General features: G+C 37.4%; 2 protein-coding genes across 2 annotated transcripts; one reads left to right on the top strand and one right to left on the bottom strand.

The window, feature by feature from the left end:
- The first annotated feature begins 96 nt into the window (after positions 1-96).
- On the top strand, positions 97-9586 carry acp2 (acid phosphatase 2, lysosomal). The gene is given in 12 exon segments (XM_048184891.1): positions 97-301; positions 2027-2122; positions 3512-3598; positions 3701-3853; positions 4057-4155; positions 4926-5015; positions 7074-7206; positions 7496-7584; positions 7742-7848; positions 7937-8010; positions 8013-8114; positions 8682-9586. Coding segments are annotated over 12 exon segments (1245 nt in total). The 5' UTR covers positions 97-217; the 3' UTR covers positions 8813-9586.
- Positions 9587-10417: 831 nt separating this feature from the next.
- Positions 10418-18220, bottom strand: snx1b (sorting nexin 1b). The gene is made up of 15 exons (XM_048184890.1): positions 17876-18220; positions 17528-17660; positions 16400-16542; positions 16238-16304; positions 15273-15316; positions 15034-15175; positions 14766-14844; positions 14076-14151; positions 13874-13987; positions 13688-13781; positions 13399-13604; positions 13161-13304; positions 12917-12997; positions 12189-12260; positions 10418-12117 (listed from the first exon to the last, which is right to left on the bottom strand). Exons 1-15 carry the CDS (start codon positions 18005-18007, stop codon positions 12067-12069), a joined length of 1578 nt encoding a protein of 525 aa, XP_048040847.1. The 5' UTR covers positions 18008-18220; the 3' UTR covers positions 10418-12066.
- Between the last annotated feature and the right edge of the window lie 1233 nt (positions 18221-19453).

The raw sequence follows: 19453 nt of genomic DNA, 5'->3' as shown, positions 1-19453 counted from the left end.
AAAGACAATGTTGCGATTTAGTCCCGAGTCCTTCTATGTTGCAAGACAGCCAATCACGTTACGTGTTTTTAAAGCTGCAGAGTGCGTTGACCAATGGGAGCGCTCCTCTACCCGGAAAACCTTGCAGCTCTGCTTGTGTTTTCTGTTTACCAGACCAGCCAGGCAACGATCGTTCAATGAGGTTACTGTACTCTACCTCAGCTGCTCGTCCGCAAGTATGGATTCTTGTTTTCTGATCGTCGTGTTTGTCTTCGCATTCAGTCTTTCCAGTGGAGAGAGGACGCTCAAGTTTGTCACTGTGGTGAGTATAATGTATTTGTCCAGATTACTGCCCGTGTGTGTTGAGGAAATGTAGACAGCAGCTGGTTTTACAAAACTGTTCGTCTAAAAAAAAAATGTTCATAAAACGACACACAAATTCTGACTTCCTATTATGTGTTTCACATATGCATAACAAACATGTGTCTTGAGTGTGAATGTGAAATGATTTTGTCTTTTTTTTAACGTTGTTTCTACTGTATATTGGTCGATACCGGTCTTTTCTGTTGTTATCAGAAACAACGACAGACATGCCAGTCGCAATATCTGCTGATATTGCTACAAAATGTTTTCTACAAAATTTTAAATTATAAATATTAATTCTACAGCTTGTTCTCGACTGTCTGTCAGTTTGCTCAATCTTTGGCTTCATCACATGACGAGACATGTTGTCTGTTGCTTTTATTTTACCTTTGATTCTGGTTATATTCTAACTTAGGAGCAATTTATGAAGCTCCATGGCTTCTCAAAGCAATATAATCCCTTGATAAAAAAGCTAAATAAAAAGCTTGGTTAAAAGCTATCCCAGTAGGTTTAGTCCACCTAATTAAGTCACATATCCTGGTTTCACTGACAAGGCTTAAGTCTAGTCCCAGACTAAAATGCATGTTTGAGCTGCTTTAACTGAAAGTAATTTGCAATGATATGTGTCAAATGTCAGTGAAACTGGCTGTGAAACCAGGCCTTATTGTTTAGTGAAGCGAATGTTATACATTCTGCTTTGCTTTTAGGTGTCACTAGTCTCTCAAATAAGAAATGCAACAACAAACATTTGTAATATATTTCAAATAAAAAGAAAGGTTAGACCAAGGGGTAAATCCTACTGGGGTTCTTTTGTAACAGACATAGATGGGAAAAGGCCAGTGGCTTTTGTTAGATTAAGGAAGTACAGTTTCAAATCTTTCATAAAATCTATCCTGTTTAGTAGACACAGCTTTTACAGATGTATTTTTTGGATTGTAATATAAACAATAAGTTCTGTGCTGATTGTAAGTGCCTTTTATTTTTAGTCTTGCAGAAGTAAGCCACTCCTTTATTCTCAAAAGATATTAGTATTATGAAAACTGTGATCATTTATCCCTTGGTTGTCTTGCTAACTTTATTATATTGTAGGCTATGCATTTTTAAATTTATTTAAAGATGTGATTTAACTTCAATACTGTTTTTCTTCAATTTGTGTATCCAAATTCTTGTGCTTGTGTTGTTGTTATCATATTTGAGATGATTGTTTTCCTCCTTCATGTCTGACTCGTGCTCATGTACATGTTTTATGTTTAATTACGACTTTGGAGTTACTGCAAATGAGTAAGTTTAAACCAGAGCCTTGTGTCTTTTTAAGTGTGATTGTGTAACATGGCTATAAATGAAAGCTTTCTTAGAAAACCTAATTTCTCTTTGGAAAGCGATACAGGTAAATCCTACTATAGACTTAAGTGTAAATGAGAGAAGATCACGCCACAGCTGATTTCTGTGAAAGGCAGAGATAAAGATAAGGAGATAGACTGAATCTGCTTATCTAATTAGAATATGTTTACAGACTAGTGTGTGGCTCATATCCGGGTGTCAGTATGAGCACATGACAAACTGGATTTGCTGATCTAGCCACAGTTGCACTGTGTAGTTTGTCTTCCTGAACACACACACACACACACACACACACACATAAATCCCCAGTACTCAGTCAAGTATTTGACTTCCTCTCTGTCAGCTCTATCGTCATGGCGACAGATCTCCAATCAAGGCCTATCCAACTGATCCCTACAAGGAGAGTGACTGGCCCCAGGGTTTTGGACAGCTCTCTCAGGTATGCAGACACGCACTCACACATACATTATTCTCTTTGTTTTAATCTGTTACATGCTACTTGAGGAGCATTATGCAGCAACGTGCAAGAGGCTGTGCTATATTATGTGAATAGTAAAAATAAAAGTTTTTTTAACGGTAACTTTCAAACCATAAGACAGCCCTACTGTGAGCTCTGAGATTGTTAATCAATGCTATATGCTTCTGTTAAAGCTTAAATATATTTTTTTTAATAATTTTTAGCAGCTAAGTTTGTGGTGAGAAAAAATACATTACCCAGTTGCGATAAACAAATCATACCAAAAGAGCATCCACTCCCATGAAGCACTGCAAATGACGTAATTGATTTCCCTACACAGAATGTACAGTGTTTAAGCACAGTGTCGCTCATCCTCTTTTGCATATCAGTGGGGAGGCCGTTATAGCATTAACATGCAGCTTGAAAATCCTGGATGGACACATCTCCAATTGATTGTCACGTCCTTTCAACATGGCGAAATACACTGAGGGGGTGACCCGCACCTTACATAATTAAAAAACTTCTTTTATGGAAAACTACTATGAGCATAACAGTCTGTGTACATTTTTTAATAGGCACCAAATTACTGAATGTACTTTAAAGTGTTAGTTCACCCAAAAAAAAAAAAAAATCTGTCATTAATTACTCTTTTGTAACACAAATGAAGATATTTTTGATGAAATCTGAGAGCTTTCTGTCCCTCCATAGACAGCTATGCGACTGACATTTTGATGCTTCAAAAAGTTCATAAATAGATCGTAAAACTAATCCATATGAATCCAGCGGTTTAGTCCAAATTTTCTGAAGAGACTCGATCGCTTTATATGATGAACAGATTTAATTTAGGCTTTTATTCACATAAACATTCATCAACACACACATCAGTTGTTGGTAAAAGAAGTTCAATCAGTGTTTGCTTGAAATGTGCGAGAACCAATGAGGTTCATTCTTGTGTGTTACGCAGCACGTTTGAGCTTCCGCAAGAGGTTTGTTCTTACACGTGAAGCAGGTTTAGGTGAGCTTTTAAGTTCGCTGATCAATGTTTTTATGTGAATAAAAGCCTAAATTAAATATTTTTTCTTTCGAGTCTCTTCAGAAAATTTGGACTAAACCACTCAATTCATATGGGTTAGTTTTACGATCTCTTTATGAACTTTTTGAAGCGGTAGTCGCGATGCTGTCATTTGTCATTTGTGTTCCAAAGATGAACGAAATCTTATGGGTTTGGAACGACATGAGGGTTAGTAATTAATGACAGAAATTTTATTTTTGGGTGAACTAACTCTTTAAGGATGTTATTTCATCCTTTCACTGTAAGATTTAGTAAGAGGTTGTTTTTATTACTGTAACTCGATGTTCTCAATTTTCCAGGAGGGAATGAAGCAGCAATATGAACTAGGTCAGTTTTTGAAGAAACGCTACAGAGGATTCCTGAGTGAGGAGTATGACCGGCATGAGGTCACTGTCTCTTTAAATTTCTGTTTAAACATGTTCAATAAACAGATACACAAAGTTGTCAGACTGGCATGTTTAAATAGCATATTGCATATTGTGTTGCAGATATTCATCAGAAGTACAGACGTTGACCGGACTCTGATGAGTGCAGAAGCTAACCTGGCTGGCCTGTTCCCACCTAACAGTTCTCAGGAGTTTAATCCAGGTTTGAAATGGCAGCCGATACCTGTTCACACTGTCCCAGAGGATAAAGAGAGGGTAAGACATCACACTGAAGCTCTGTTCCCACTTTTTCTCTCCACAATTTTGCAGCACACTGAAACTTGGCCCTGGCCTCTCTTTAGTGTTGAGTTCATATTTGCACAGCAGCAGCATCAGTAAATGCCTCTGAATATTTGAAATCTGTTTCCATGGCCACACAACCTGCCTACAGTGTGTTTGCATTTGTTTTTTCTTTCCAGCTGCTCTCATTCCCGCTAGAAGACTGTCCACGTTACACACAGCTCATGAAAGAGACTGAAAAATCAGACATTTTTCTTAACATGACTGACACTTACAAGGTGAGTCCACCTTGCAAAAACCCATTTATATTAGCAGGTCATCTGTCTATGGACTTTAAAGTAATTTTTTTTTTTTTTTACAGCAATTATGATATAGTGCAACACAAAAGGTATCCTGCAGCTTTCTCGATTGGTTTAAAATAGTGATGCCCAGAGGAGGCTTTGGCTCATGAATATTCATTAGAGTCCATACATCGTTTAACCAGTAGTCCTAACAGTAGATAAGGGGAATTTTTACAGAAGAGATTTCAGTTTGAGACAGAACCTTGTGTCTTCTGTTCTTCCTTTCCTGAAATACTTGAACACCTTTTTATTGTTGTGATTTTTACCGCTAAATTTTGGTTGGATGTGTTTAATTGGCTTTTGATAAAAATTAATAACATCTTTCCCATAATTTTAGAGGATATCCTGTTTTTTAAGAATATGGATTTCGTTGAATTTCGAAAATTTCATTGGGTAAATCAGACTGATGGTGAATAATAATAAATAACCTTATAAAGTTCATACACTACATGGTTGAGTACATAGTGTACAAGTGCATAGTGTATAGTGCGTCATTTGGGACACTAGGTAAATATTTACTATTTTAGTGCTGTCCTATTTCATTTTTTTATGTCACGAGTCCATTCCTTTTTTATAACTTGCTCCTTATTTTTTTCATCTTAGTTAGTGTGCCTTACAATGTTAGTATGTTCCCTGTCTTGCAATGTAAATGTGCAATAAAAAACAAGTTACTACAATCATGGTTATGTCATTGTGTTTTTATGCAGACATTTATAGAAATGGTGAGAAACAAAACAGGACTGGAGACGGCCTCCATCGAGTCTATTTGGAGTGTATATGACACGTTGTTCTGTGAGGTGAGTTTCACCTGGCATTCATGTGCACGTTATTCATGACTTCATGTAGCATTAAAGGTGCAGTGTGTAAATTTTAAGGCATCTAGCAGTGAGGTTGCGAATTGCAATATAGAGAAGCTACGGTGGCCAAAACAGGACAAATATGTCATCGTCTGAGACAGCAGAGAGTAGCTAATCAATCAAACGTGCTCTGTAGAGCAGTTTGTCCCTTTAGGGCTGCTGTAGAAACTAATGGCGACTTGACATGTAAGGGGACCTGCAGTGTATGTAGATAGAAATGGCTCATTCTAAGGTAATAAAAACATAACGGTCCATCGTGTAAGGTCTTTATACACCACTGAAAACATAGTTATGTATATTATGTTGCATTTCTGTCAATTGATCCTCCTGAAATTTACACATTGCATCTTTATGAGACTCTGCCAGACAATATCGCCAGTTAAGTGTTGCCTATATGAATGTGAATGAATGATACATTAAAGACAGTGTGTGTGCAACTAATGTAGTTTATCAACCTCATTAAAGGTGCTAAAGAGGATGTTTTGTTTTATACATTTTTGCAATATTACTTGAAACTGTCTTTACTAACTGATAAAAGACTATTTATTAGGTGCACTGAAAGTAATAATATTAATATACATCATCTGTGCACGAGGTAGGGCCTTAAAAACATCAGCCAATGATCGCGTAAACGATTGGCCCTCTGGCTTGTCAATCACTGCCGTGACGTTCCTTGTGAGAGACGTGCGCGGATTGGCCCTCTGGCTTGTCAATCACTGCCGTGACGTTTCTTGTGAGAGACGAGCGCCGCTGTGCGCTCCATTAACTTTCCACACTCCACAGGCGCCGCATGCAATGTTTTTGTCAGGAGACAGGAATAACAACTGCAGATTATGAGTTACCTGTGGTGAGTCCGACATAATAAATCCAAAAAACACGACACAGCGAATGCCGGTGGTAAACACTCGTGTTCCAATAGAGTTTTGGGAGGCGTTCCTTTGAAATGAGCTGTGAAGGAGGGGGGCTGTTCTTACGCATGCGCTCATTTCAAAAACTCAGTAAGAGTCTTTGGATTCTCAGTCGACGAAAAAATCCTCTCTATCACCTTTAAAGAGTGCAACATTAGATTTCTGAAAGTAAAAATCTGATTGATTTTCTCCATAAGGAAATTGATTTTTAACAATAACTTTATAACGTTTTAAAGACAGACCTGCTGTGAGCTATGAGGTTGTTCATTGATGACATAAATTCCTGGTGGAAAACTACATTAACCATGATTCTTCAAAGAAATCTCCACCAAACAGAGAATTGTGACAACCAAATTATGCCAAAAGAACTCTTCAGCGCCCATTCCCATGAATGACACTCTCAAACTACTTGAATATTTGTGAATATGTGCATATTTTGCAATAAATGTAAAATATGTTGTTTCTTTATACATAATCAACATCCTTAAATCAGTACTTTTATCTTTTTTTAATTTGATTTGTATATTATTCATTATTTTCATTGTATCTTTTGACTTTTTGTCCGATTTTCAAATATTTTTTTGCTTCAAATCAAAATTAGTAATGTTGTGATTGACCTCATGGGTGGTTAGTTTTGTTCATGGGTTATAACACTTTAACAAAGACTTTTCTAAAATCCTTATGGGAAAAATGAATGGGGTAAAATACTTCGGGAACCAACTCCACTGAAAAAGTGGATGGTCACCACTGCTCTCTATAATGAGTCAAGTTAAGTTCTTTGTTGCCATGTGCACAGAGTTAAGTAGTCGAGTTCAGTAGACTGTGAAGAGAGGCTAATGGGGTGAGAGTCATTCAAGTCTGATGTCTTGTGGTTAAAGCTGTTCCCTAGTGTGTGTGTGTGTGTGTGTGTGTGTGTGTGTGTGGATACTTTCATGATGTTGAGTACTCTATACACTTTGTGGTAAATGTCTTGCAATAGTGGCTGAATCACTGTTATATAATTTCATTGCAAAGTGATCTATAGATGCTCAGAATCTATTAAATCCAGATGCTCAGATAGACACCATGTTCTGTTATTCTCCTTCCCCAGGCAAAACATGGGAAGTCGCCACCTGGCTGGGTGACTCCAGATGTGATGGAAACTCTGAAGGTGCTGAAGAACTTTGGTTTTCAGATTATGTTTGGAGTCTATAAGAGAAAGGAGAAGTGCAGACTTCAGGGAGGTGAGAGCTTATCCCTGGGCAGAGCATCTAATTTTTTTTCATCTTTTATTATTACATTTTAATAAAAAAAAAAAAATGAATAAAAAACAATAATAATAACATTTAAAAAAAAAGCACACATATGCAAATCAGTGTTGTAGAAATACGGGGAGAGGCCGCTGCTTGAAACGGTGTGTAATTATAGTGCTGGGGCACGTCTATGTAAAGAAACAATGGACTGTTCTACATTCAGACTGGAAATGTGCAGTACTGTGATCATGTGACACTTTGCTTACACTCTCATTCGCAGGCCTGCTGTTAAGTCAGATCATCAAGAATCTCTCAACTGCAGCGGCTCCAGACGCTAAAGAAAAAGTGAAGATGATAGTATACTCAGCTGTAAGTCATGTGTCACGCTAAATCAACATCAGCAGACCAAAACTCCTAAACTTCCCTTTTAGTCCCTAGTCTTCTAAAAAAACAAGAAAAAGAAGTGTGTTCTGTATAGAGAAAGCTGTTCATGTAACGTTTTCTCGTGTAACTCTTTCCTTACTAGCATGACACAACAGTTGTAGCTCTGCAGGAAGCCCTGAATGTCTTTAATGGCCTGCAGCCACCTTATGCATCGTGTCATTTAATTGAACTTCACCAGGAAGAGAACGGGTAACATATCGTCTGTGTTTTTCCTAAATTCATGTTTCTAAAATACATCTTTGGTCAACCAAAATATTCCTTTGCTTGTCTCTTTTAGGATGTTTTCAGTGGAGATGTTTTATCGCAATGACAGTGCCGTGTCTGAGCCATACAACGTGTCTTTACCGGGCTGTTCCAGCGCTGCCCCCTACAGGACTTTGTGAACCTCACACGTGATGTCATACCACAAGACAGGAATAAAGAGTGTCAGATAAAGAAAGAAGCCACAGACACTGGTAAAGCAATCATGTACATTTAGAAAATTGCGTACATGTTTTTTATGCACACAAAACGGTAAATTATAAATATTTAAACTGCAATCTGTTACTAAATCTCTTCCATGCAGCAAAAAATATATTTTTTGATATTTTTTTAATCCAACATATACATAAAATGGCCAACCACTATATTGCTAATATAGATTTTAAAATATATTTACATAAATATATTTTCAATACGTTTTATTTTTACATTATACATTTTAATGTTTCTATAAAAATAAAAAGCATTGCATTGCATGCATTTACCCAAATTGCATTTAAGATAGTAAATGTAAATGGCTTTTGAAGGTTTAAACTAAATATATTTTTAAAAAATATATTTCCATAAAGCAGTTTACAACATATTTTTAGCATATATTTGAAATATATTTTGGCCAGAAATTTTATTTATTTATTTATTTTTATTTTTTGGCCATATATGGACTTTATTGAATAAAGATGTGTATAATACTAAAAAAAATATCTATGTTCATATTGTAATAACCATAGTTTGTATACTTGGACTTTCATTCATGTGTGCAGAGGTCATCATCGGGCTGGCTGTGTGTGGATGTCTGCTCTTTCTGTTGGTACTACTGCTGTTTGTAGTGCTATGCCGTCAAAAAGACCCGATGGCTAGCTACAGTCATGTCATAAATGAGAGCGACTCCTGACAATCATATCAGCTCCTCCGCAAAGAGGACCAGTGGGACAGTGAAGAGGACCTATGAGGACACTGCGCCAACTTGTTGAAAAACTCTAAGCCACACATTTTATTATATTGGGGATGGAACATTTGGTAATGTTTTATTACTTGTAACTTCAAGTGTTCGAAGAAAGAAAAGGGAACTAAGAGTTGTGATGGCGTCAGTGGCATTACCGTAACAATGCTTATCGCACAGACTCTAACTGTGCAATAACGACTGGTTGTCATTGGCTCTGGGCTTTTGTTGTAATGATAGATTATGATTGTGTGCAAAAGGGAGGATCTGAGACGTGGACTAGACTAAAACTCCCCCAGAGGTGTGTGTCCTCTCTGAAAGACAAGGACTGTTGGTGTCCCCCTGTTTGTGCTTCTGGTCCTTTAATTCTAGTGTACTTTTAAGCCCAGTGTACTTGATGCATCAGCCTAAAGATTTAGGTTGGGCAATAAAAGACTACTGAATACACGTCGCGGCCTTATAATGCAATCGTGGAATTTTACGCTCATGCTTTTTATGTGATCATCTCCTGATTTACAGCCACTGTAGTTCTGATTTGTACATTTCAGAATAGCAACATACTGATGAAGAACAGTGTTCTCAGGTTAAGCTCAAAAGAGCTGCATTGGAGTAATTTGTTTTAATCTGGTGTGGTTTATTTAATTGTAATGTTTTTCATTCAACATAATGATCACAACATGATGACACTATGAATACAAATTAAATTTTATATTTCATTATCAAAAATGTTTTCATGTCTCAGTACGGTGATAATTCAGTTCCAGGTGCATCGTATTTAAAGGTGCAATGTGAAAAATTTTGGAGGATATATCGACAGAAATGCAATATAATGTACATAACTATGTTTTCAGTGGTGCATAAAGATCTTACATAATGAACCATTATGTTTTTATTACCTTAGAATGTGCCATTTCTGTCTTATACACTGCGGCGACATGTTTCTACAGCAGCCCTAAACGGACAAACTGCTCTACAGAGCATGTTTCATTACTATGTTGTTCTTCTTCTAAATCGTTCATGTTTTTAGAGGCAGCAGGCATCATCACTACATTGAACACGCACGAAGCAGTGGTAGTAGTCTGGTTTATTAGAAGCAGAGACTGTTCTTTGTTGTTAGAAGAAAGAAGAAACTTCATTGCTTCACACAGGTTACTCTCGGTTGTCTCAGACGAAGACATCTTTGTCTTGTGTCAGCCAGATGGCCACCGTAGCTTCTCCGAAAGGAAGGTGTGCGCCAGTAGTTGCAGTTCACAACCTTACCACTAGATGCCTCTAAAATTTACACATTGCACCTTTAAAACAAATTACTGGTAGATTGAGAAATGTGCCCAGTTGAGGTAACCACTAAATATTAATTGTCAAAATTGTTCTAACTCAACTTTTTAAATCATTGTTTTGTTTGTTTTTAATTATTGTCTTTCACTGTCTCAGTGCACATCTATTCAGCTTGACTGAAAATGCTCTGTACAGGATCCATATAGAACCAATGCTATATTGACTAGATTAAATTGTGATGCTTTGAGATGAGGTGTACTTAAATGAAACAGATGACAACAGTTGTTTAAATCCCTTTTTATTTTGATCTAATAGACAAATCATGTTTGACAGGGCAACTGTTTTAAATGCATGTCTTACATGTAATAGGTCATTAACATCTTGTTATTAGTCAAAATGAAGGCTTATAATACATGTGTGTAACAGCAGAGAGTATTTAGTGTCTGCAAAAGAGCTTTTTACAAAGTATATAACCCAAAATTGACAATTGGTGTAAATCTGGCTTTAAAACAAAAACAAACAAACAAACAAACAAACACGAATATACCTCTGCTTTGAATATGGGGGGTGTCCCCTCAATATTTGTTATGTAAATTCTTGGGGCGTCATTTATAAAAACGTGCATAGAATGATCCTAAATGCGAACACATTTCTAAAATGTTCGATTTATAAAAATGTCTGCATGCACAAAACTGTTCCTAAATGCATCACGCTTGATAATTCGCAATTTATCAATTATCAATCATGTGAACAAACGCATCAACTCCACCTACAAAATGCCCGCTAATATCCCTTCATAGTTATATATTAAAATAGAATTAATTTCAGTGATGTAATTATCACAAGCCAGTTAAAATGTTCCATATTTGCACATATAATAATATAAATGCATATTGTGATCGCCTATTTATGTTCTTAATTGATGCTCAATTCAATTGCTTGTATTTTTTTATACGCATTTTCTTCTTTTGGTGTATGCATAAGTACATTTTCTCTTTTTATAAATCTCTTTGGACGTAGGATGAAATCCATGGAATTTAGGATCAAATCTGATCACAGGTTTTATAAATGAGCCCCCTGGTTTCTGCAGGTAGTGTGATATCATGAATACACCAGAAGTGCATGTTAAAGATTAAAAGCATCCACAGTGAAAATGTTTTTACACTTTCTCCCCAAAATGAATTAAACCTTTTTGCAATTAATGTACGTTTTGACAAGTTCATATACAATTTTTAATATAAATGTTTGTCCACCTATAAGTAGACCTTTATCTGGACCAGTCCAGATCAGTGCATTGTTTGAGAACATAAAGTCAGTCAAAACTATCTACACAAATTATGGGACTTCATTCAAAAGACACCAACCATTTTTCCTCCTTGGTCTGTGATTCATTGTTTTGTATATCATTTTCTATATCATACTCTAACTTTGTGGTGCAACATCAGACTGGGTTGAGTGACCCTGGGAACATCTCAAGCATTTTTTCTGTATTATCTGGAATGAATTACAAACTCAATGTTCAGTCGCACCCCACATGTCACAGAGAAAATGAGACTCAACAATCTTAAAGGCGGTTTAATGTCTCTACTAGAACACTACACAGGCTAAGCACCATTGAAAACCTTAAGGATAACACTAAACACATACATACGTGCACGCATAAAAAAAAATATTCTTGCTGCACCCCACACAGCTTGTTCTTTTTTAAATGCCGCTCTGACCTTTAACTTTTAAACTAAACATTCAATTGTCAACAGTGACACAGGTCACTGCATGGGTTTACCATAACAATCTAGGGATTGATCTTTTGATGGACAGCTATTAAGATGTACATGTTATCTGACACAGAGAGCAAAGGAAATAGGAAGAGAGAAATGTTGATTGTCTGTTGTCAAGGTCAAAGTTTAGGAGCATGTGAGGTAAGGCTCTGATCAGGCGATGGCTTTGGCCTCAGGCAGGAAGGCCTCCCAACACTTCACCAGCTAGTTTAAGATAAATAATTCATGAAAGACTATTCAATGATACTGTATGTAAAACACACACATATACTTACCCGATGCTGTGTGTGAAGAAGGGACTCCAGGTATTTCACTATGTGCTGTTTGAAATCTCTGGCTTTCTCTTTCTGCAAAAGCAAAAGAAAATATGTTTCATTTTCTATTTTGTGCTGTACACTACAGCTGCACATTTAATCATTAAAAGATTGCTATCTTGATTCAAACACAGATGCGATCGTATTCCTAGATGACAACTATTTGGCTATGTCTATTAAACCTTTGACAAGTAAAATCACAGTGGAACAAATCTGCTTTGGCGCTGCCACTGAACCAGAGCGAGCAGCTGTCATGTTTAGGTATGAAACGGCTTCAAAGTGTCTTTTCAACCACACAGTATCATTATGTCTGTGTTACAATAATTCAAATTATCACAGTACTGGGATAACATTTTATAGTTTGGATATAAACACTGATTTCTACGGTAGTGTAAAAATAGAGTAAATGACCTCTGGAAAGTAACATGAAATAAAGATTGTATCAATTACATTGTTACACCAGTAGGTGGCTACAAGTGACTTGGAAAAAAAATGTAATTGAACCATTCAAGAAATTAATTCAAAAACACTGATTCATCCAGTAATAAAACAAGTGAAGTCTTTATGATTGAGTCATTGAATCATTCATTCAACCCGATTTACAAAAAAAAAAAATCAGATTTATTAAATATTTTTAAATAGACTGCAGCAATGAGACTTGTGACGTTTTGTTTTGCAACACGTCTTACCTCGAATCTGAGCACTTCTTTGCGCACAGTACAGGTGACTCTTTCTAAATCTCTCTCATACTGACTGACTTTCGACTCCCACTGCACAGAAACAAAGAAAACAGCTTAACATGAACAGTAAATTAGTGACTAATCATCTTGTATATCAACAGGATTCAACAAAACACTCCTACAAGAAAGTTCCAGGTCTTATGAACAGTACATGTAGAGTGTTGTACATGAATCATTCACTGTTAAGGATTACCTCATTTATGTCATCTTTGGCCTGCTGCAGTTTCTCGGGTTTGTTCGCCCAGAGCAGTTTGGCTTCAGCCTCTCGTTTCTTCTGCAGCGTGCTCTGAGCTTCCTGCAGACGCTGCCACACTTTCATCCTCTGCTCAAAACAGCACTGAGGGCAGCAAAGAACACAGTAAACAACATCACATTTCTTACGGATTTGGTTCTAATTGCTGCTTTTGGGTTATGCAATTGTGCTCTCTAACCCTCACGGCCCCCAGCAGTCTGACGTAGTCGGCCAGGAGCTCGGCGAGGATGAAGAAATCGCTGAAGGCCTGTTGCTGATGCAGCTGCTCCATCTTATCCTCCACCTCCGCCAACTGTGAAAGTGCCCGAGACAATGCAGTGTTCTCCTCCACACTGCCCAGCATGGCCACACTCTTACTAAACACTGCTGTGTTACTACACAACTCTACGAGAGGAGAAAGATATTGAGATGCTGTGTAACAGCATGAATCTGGAAGATTGGCTTCACAGTGTAGTTTTTACTCTCACCTTTCCTGTGGTTTACTAATGAGTCAACAGCAACATGCAGCCTCCTTAACAGCTGCTCCTCATTCTCCACCTCCTGCAGCTTACTCTCAAACCACTGACACACAGAGAGATGTGTCAATCACTAGCCAAATACAACGTCCTGGGAGAATATATGCTTTAGAAACACAGAAACTGAGCTCCTCTTACATTATCTGATTCATTCATTTTTATGGTCATCTTATTTACTGCGTCCGACGCTCTGTTTATCATCTTTAGCAGGCCAGGTCCACTCAAAGTCTGAGTATTTACTGCCCTGGGCAACTAAACACACACACACACACGTTTAGATCTTAAATATGCCACTAAAAATACTGTACGATGTGTCTAGGAACATGATAAAGGTGGTGACCTCATCTCTCTCTAAAAACTCTCGAACATCCGGGTCCTGCAGCAGAGATGGATGAGCCACTACTCTCTGTAGATACCTGCAGAAAATAAACACACAATCAGTAAATATAACCAGTCAAAAATGAAACAATTGTGTAACGTGAATACATTTTAACCATATTTCCTAATCTTTATCCTCAATTAAATTAATACTTGGCTACCAGACATTTTGACTGGATCAATGATGTTAAATTGCAGCGCATATTTGCTAAAACAAAAATAAACTTGACTTTGACTTTATGGTGTAAAAGTTGCATAGTTTTCACCAATGCTTACTCTTTTTCTGGTTATTATAGGATTTTTTGTGGCGGGGCTTGTCCCTACTGTCACGTCACAGTAGAGGGAAATCTGGAACAGTGTATCTTCAGACACTGCCTCTGATTTATGGGGATCATAAGAGGAGTGGGTGGATTTTTACCATAATATACTGTTTGTTTACAGATACTGTGGACACACATTAATGTTCAAACACCATGTAAAATTGAATTTTAAGTGTCCTCTTTAAGTGTTTATGTTAAGCATTTTCAAATGTCCCATTGTTTTTGGTGATTGAAATACTGCGGTGATCTAAATATTCTTGGCTTGAAACAGATGGAAAACTGACAGGCCTGTGCTGCAGTTCTATTGATGTTTTCTATTGATATGTGTTCACCTCTCCAGTGCTGCTCGTCTCTTTTCCACAAACTCCGCCGAGGATGAATCCTCCTTCCCTACCTTTACTTTAGTCATCCCTGTGACACAACAACAAACCACACGCTCAGTCAGCAAATCACACCGGACTGCTCCAAGTAAAATGATGCAAGTGAGAGACAACAGAGTGAATGTTCTCAAGAATCCGGGTCTTTGCAGAGTGTCTAGTTGGGTTCACTAGAATAACTCCACTAGACAAAGAGCCAGAGTGAGCATGAGAGCTTCTTTACCCACTACGCTCTTCTGAGGTGGAGGTGGGATGATGCAGCCCAGCAAGGAGTGTTTGGCCAACATCTTCTCATAAAGTCCAAGGAAATCACTGAAACGTCGACGCACTGTGAAAGTCTTATTATGGAACATGGGCAGTGTAGTCTGGAGAGAGACAGAGAAGCGTGGATAAAGGGCATAATTTAGATAAATAAAGCTTGAGCAATCCAAAAATATAGTAATAAGGAAGAGCTTTATGTACCTGAGTCGAAACTTTGTAAGACATGTAGGCATTCATGCCATCTCCTGCAACACAATAACAGAGAAAACACAGTCACTGTAGCGCTCAAATGAACATCCAGAACAAGAGGCTCAATCTAGACTAGCGATTCGCAATCTTTTCACTCCTCATTGTCCAAGGTAATATTTGAAGGCCCACACATGTAGGCTAAGATATTTCCTCTGGTACTACAGCTGTAATAATGACAATCCTGCTTGTTTTTTATGAGTGTCAATAGATTAATTATTGTTTATTAGGGGTGTGACGAGATCTTGTAAAAATCTTGTCTCGTCTCGTGAACTCAGTCTCGAGTCTCGTCTCGTCTCGTGAGATACCTGTCTCGTCACACCCCTATTGTTTATGATTAATGTTCTTATTCCATAAGTTTTAAGAACTGTATGTTCTACAATAATAACAACAACAACAACAACAACAACATGGAAAATATGAGAAATATATTCTGAAATCATATTTCTTGTACTTCCTGATGTTTATCGGATATAGCATTGCATTAAAATATTCTAACTTAAAATCTATTTTAAATCATTCTAAAATGTAAAAAAATACTTTTTATTTTAAACTTCCTTTGGAAGTTTGCTGAGGCCCCCTACTGGGCAACTGGTTGAGAACCACTGATCTAGACAAACTAAATGATGCAAGTATATCCACTTTATTTTTAATGTAATAGTAGGCACTATGCTACCATTTGTAACTTGAATGTGTAAGACTTCTGGTGTCAGCTGTTTTATTATTATTCTTATATAACTGTGATATTTTAACTAATATCACATTATAGTCCATTATGCTGCTTGATGTTATCATATTATTTCAATTTATCACAAGTTGTTGTTCTAGTTTTTTACCTATAGAGGCTGATGAATCTGAAGTCTTGCACATTCACAGGAAATAGCTTACTTCTGCATTGAAAAATAAGGTGGACAACATACCAATTTTCTCAGGGTTTGTGACTGCAATGTTCAGCTCAAACTGGTCTCCACTCTCTTCCTCCTCCAACTGTTAAAGTCCATCAGCATTCAGTTAGAATTAAGAATCTATATAAATAATACATTAATCCAACTGAAGGCACATGAATGGTCTCGTTTCAGTACCTCCTCCATGGTCTTGGTGACAATGCTGGGTTTGAGTATGGAATTAGGGACATGTGTGGTGTTGCAAGCCGATGCGGTCGGGCCAATAATCTCTCTCCTGCCTTGACTAGTGGTGTTGGTGAGCGTCAGCTCGACAGTGGCCTCTGGAGTTTGAACAGACAGAACAGATAAAGCACAGTGGTCTAATGTATTTGAGTAATAGTACTTCACTATATTTTAGTATAGTAGTATTTTGGGGAATCTGTAGTTTACTTTGAGTTCTGTTAAAACCAAGTGCTGTACTTTTACTCAATTACAATTACAAGGAAAAAATAATACTTTTTACTCTATTACAATTTCATGTAAACTTAAAATTACATATTTGTCATTGTGACTTAAATCTTTCCTGAGTAATTTAAAAATATTTATCCTAATGTGATCATGCACACATATTATAATCTATCCTATTCAGACATACTTTGAGCTCTTGTTTTATTATAATCACACACACACACACACACACACACACACACACACACACACACACACAAAAAAAATCACAATATTCAAATGTCTGTAAAATCATCTGATAATTTTAGCTGTAAATACTCAGATAACAGGTTTCAGGACATTATTTTCAGTTTAACATCTGCTGTGTCCTAGTTTCTTACATAGAACAATAAGAAAATAGTTATTTTTTGAGTGTAAAAAAAAACAAATTGCATCAAAAATACTAAAATGTGAAACACTGCTGTCTCATTTTCAAAAGGCAATTAAAAAAGCTTTTTAAAAAAGTGTTTAAGTTTTAGTTTTAAATCTTGTATGCAATGATACTTTTGTACTTTCTCCTAACTATTTTAGGTTAGGTACGTAATACTTTTAATTGAGTAATGTTTTGTTTGTTTGTTTTGACATAGTAACTGTACTTTAACTTAAGTACAATTTCTCAGTACTTTTTGCACCTCAGATAAAGCTTTTGTGCATGATCTGCGTTTCACTCTGTCATGCTATTTTAAAGACAAAGATAGAATCCATTATGTTTTTCAACATGCAGTTCATTTGTCATCTGGCCTGCATGTGAAATCAAGTACCATTAAGTATTTATTGCTCATTTGAGTAATGGTGCAGCAATGGAGTGGTGAGAAATACCAGTGAACAGATCCAGCTCTTCATCAGAGTGAAGGCCATTAGTGGCGTGATGGACATCGGTCCTGATGTAAGAGCCCTCCTCGCTGAAGATATCGCCCTCATCAGGAGGTGATGTCGGTGTGATCGGTTTACTCTGCCAAAAGAGATGAACACAATGCCAACACAACAGCTGATAACCATGTCATAATTGCAGTTTGTGCAGCTGCTGAGCTGCATGATTAGACCAACCGCTGCAAACACTGACTAAGCTATCAGCTAGCTTCTGTCAAATGACATTTAAATAATCTCCCACATATCAATTAATCAGATAATGAAAAATGGTTATTCATTCTGAAACAGGTGTCTCACTCTCGCGCCGGTGAATATGTCCTCGCCTTCATCATCATACTCGTCGCTGTCCAGCACTCGAGTGTCAAATTCAGCCTCCTGATCTTCATTATCAGGGAAAGGAGGAGGATTCCGCCCGCAACTGCCTGACATCGCTTGCTCCGACCAAATAAAATATATGTAGCAAACAATAAACTTAACGGGGCAAGTCTTGAGGTTGGCCTAATTTCTTCTTGGCTGTATGTTACAGGTAAACAGGGATTGAATTTCACTGCTAGGTAACCTCAGCCTACTTAAAAACATTCACGGACGGCTCTGCGCTCTCAGGCTCAGAAAGAGCGCTGGAGCGACGCTGCCACCTCATGGTCTGGAGCGAATACTACAGCTGCTTCAACAACTACACCCACAACAAGCATACACCCACAATGATACTGTACAATATGCATTCAGGAGACGTCACGTTGACATGACATTCAAGGAATATATTTAATGAGTACAGCTACATAAATACACTTTTACTCAGTTCGTTCAACGGTTCTTGCCTCATTATGCTCGGACCGATTTTATGAACCAGTTCAATTAAAGGATTAGTCCACTTTCAAATAAAATGTTCCTGATAATTTACTCACCCCCATGTCATCCAAGATGTTCATGTCTTTCTTTCTTCAGTCGAAAAGAAATTAAGGTTTTTTGATGAAAACATTCCAGGATTATTCTCCTTATAGTGGACTTCAATGGAGCCCAAACGGTTGAAGGTCAAAATTACAGTTTCAGTGCAGCTTCAAAGGGCTTTAAATGATACCAGACGAGGAATAAGGGTCTTATCTAGCGAAACGATCAGTCATTTAAAAAAAAAAATACAACTGTATATGCTTTATAAACACAAATGATTGCCTTGTACGTGCTTCCGCTTTCCATATTCTTCAAAAAGCTTACGCTGTCCCCCGGTTTCACAGACAAGGCTTAAGTTAGTCCTAGACTAAAATGCATGTTTGAGCTGTCTTAACTGAAAGTAACTTGGACTGACATATCTTAAAATATGTCAGTGTCATTGTTTTGTCTCAAGATGCACACCAGCAATGTTTTTTTTTCTAGGGTACATTTATAAACTACTTAAATACCCTAATTGAACTAACGCCTAATCCTGGTTTAGGCTAAGCCCTGTCTGTGAAACCGGGCCTGTATGTCCTACGCCGTCCCTATTCTACTTACAGAAAAAAAAACGAAACTGGCGCCGCGTTCGTTTCATAAGTTGAATAAGGAAGGCGTAGGACATACAGCGTAAGCTTTTTGAAGAATACGGAAAGCCTTAATTTCTTTTCGACTGACGAAAGAAAGACATGAACATCTTGGATGACATGGGGGTGAGTTGTCTGGCTATTACCAGACCAAGCTCAATTTAAAATTGAACATTGGTCTGGGGAGTTTGCTATGTATTTCCTACTGCACAAGAGGCGTGATCAACGAGCATTATTCACGCAATTGGATAGTCCTTCAACCAATCAGATCAACGATCTGGCTGACGTACTTTTGCAGAGTGACGTGAAAACTCCAGACAGGTTTAGTTTGTATTGGTTTGTAGCATTGATCAGCGGTTTG

This window comes from Megalobrama amblycephala, linkage group LG3, assembly GCF_018812025.1.
Source record: "Megalobrama amblycephala isolate DHTTF-2021 linkage group LG3, ASM1881202v1, whole genome shotgun sequence".
In the NCBI taxonomy this organism is placed as follows: domain Eukaryota; kingdom Metazoa; phylum Chordata; class Actinopteri; order Cypriniformes; family Xenocyprididae; genus Megalobrama; species Megalobrama amblycephala.
This window is presented reverse-complemented; position numbering and strand designations above follow the sequence as displayed.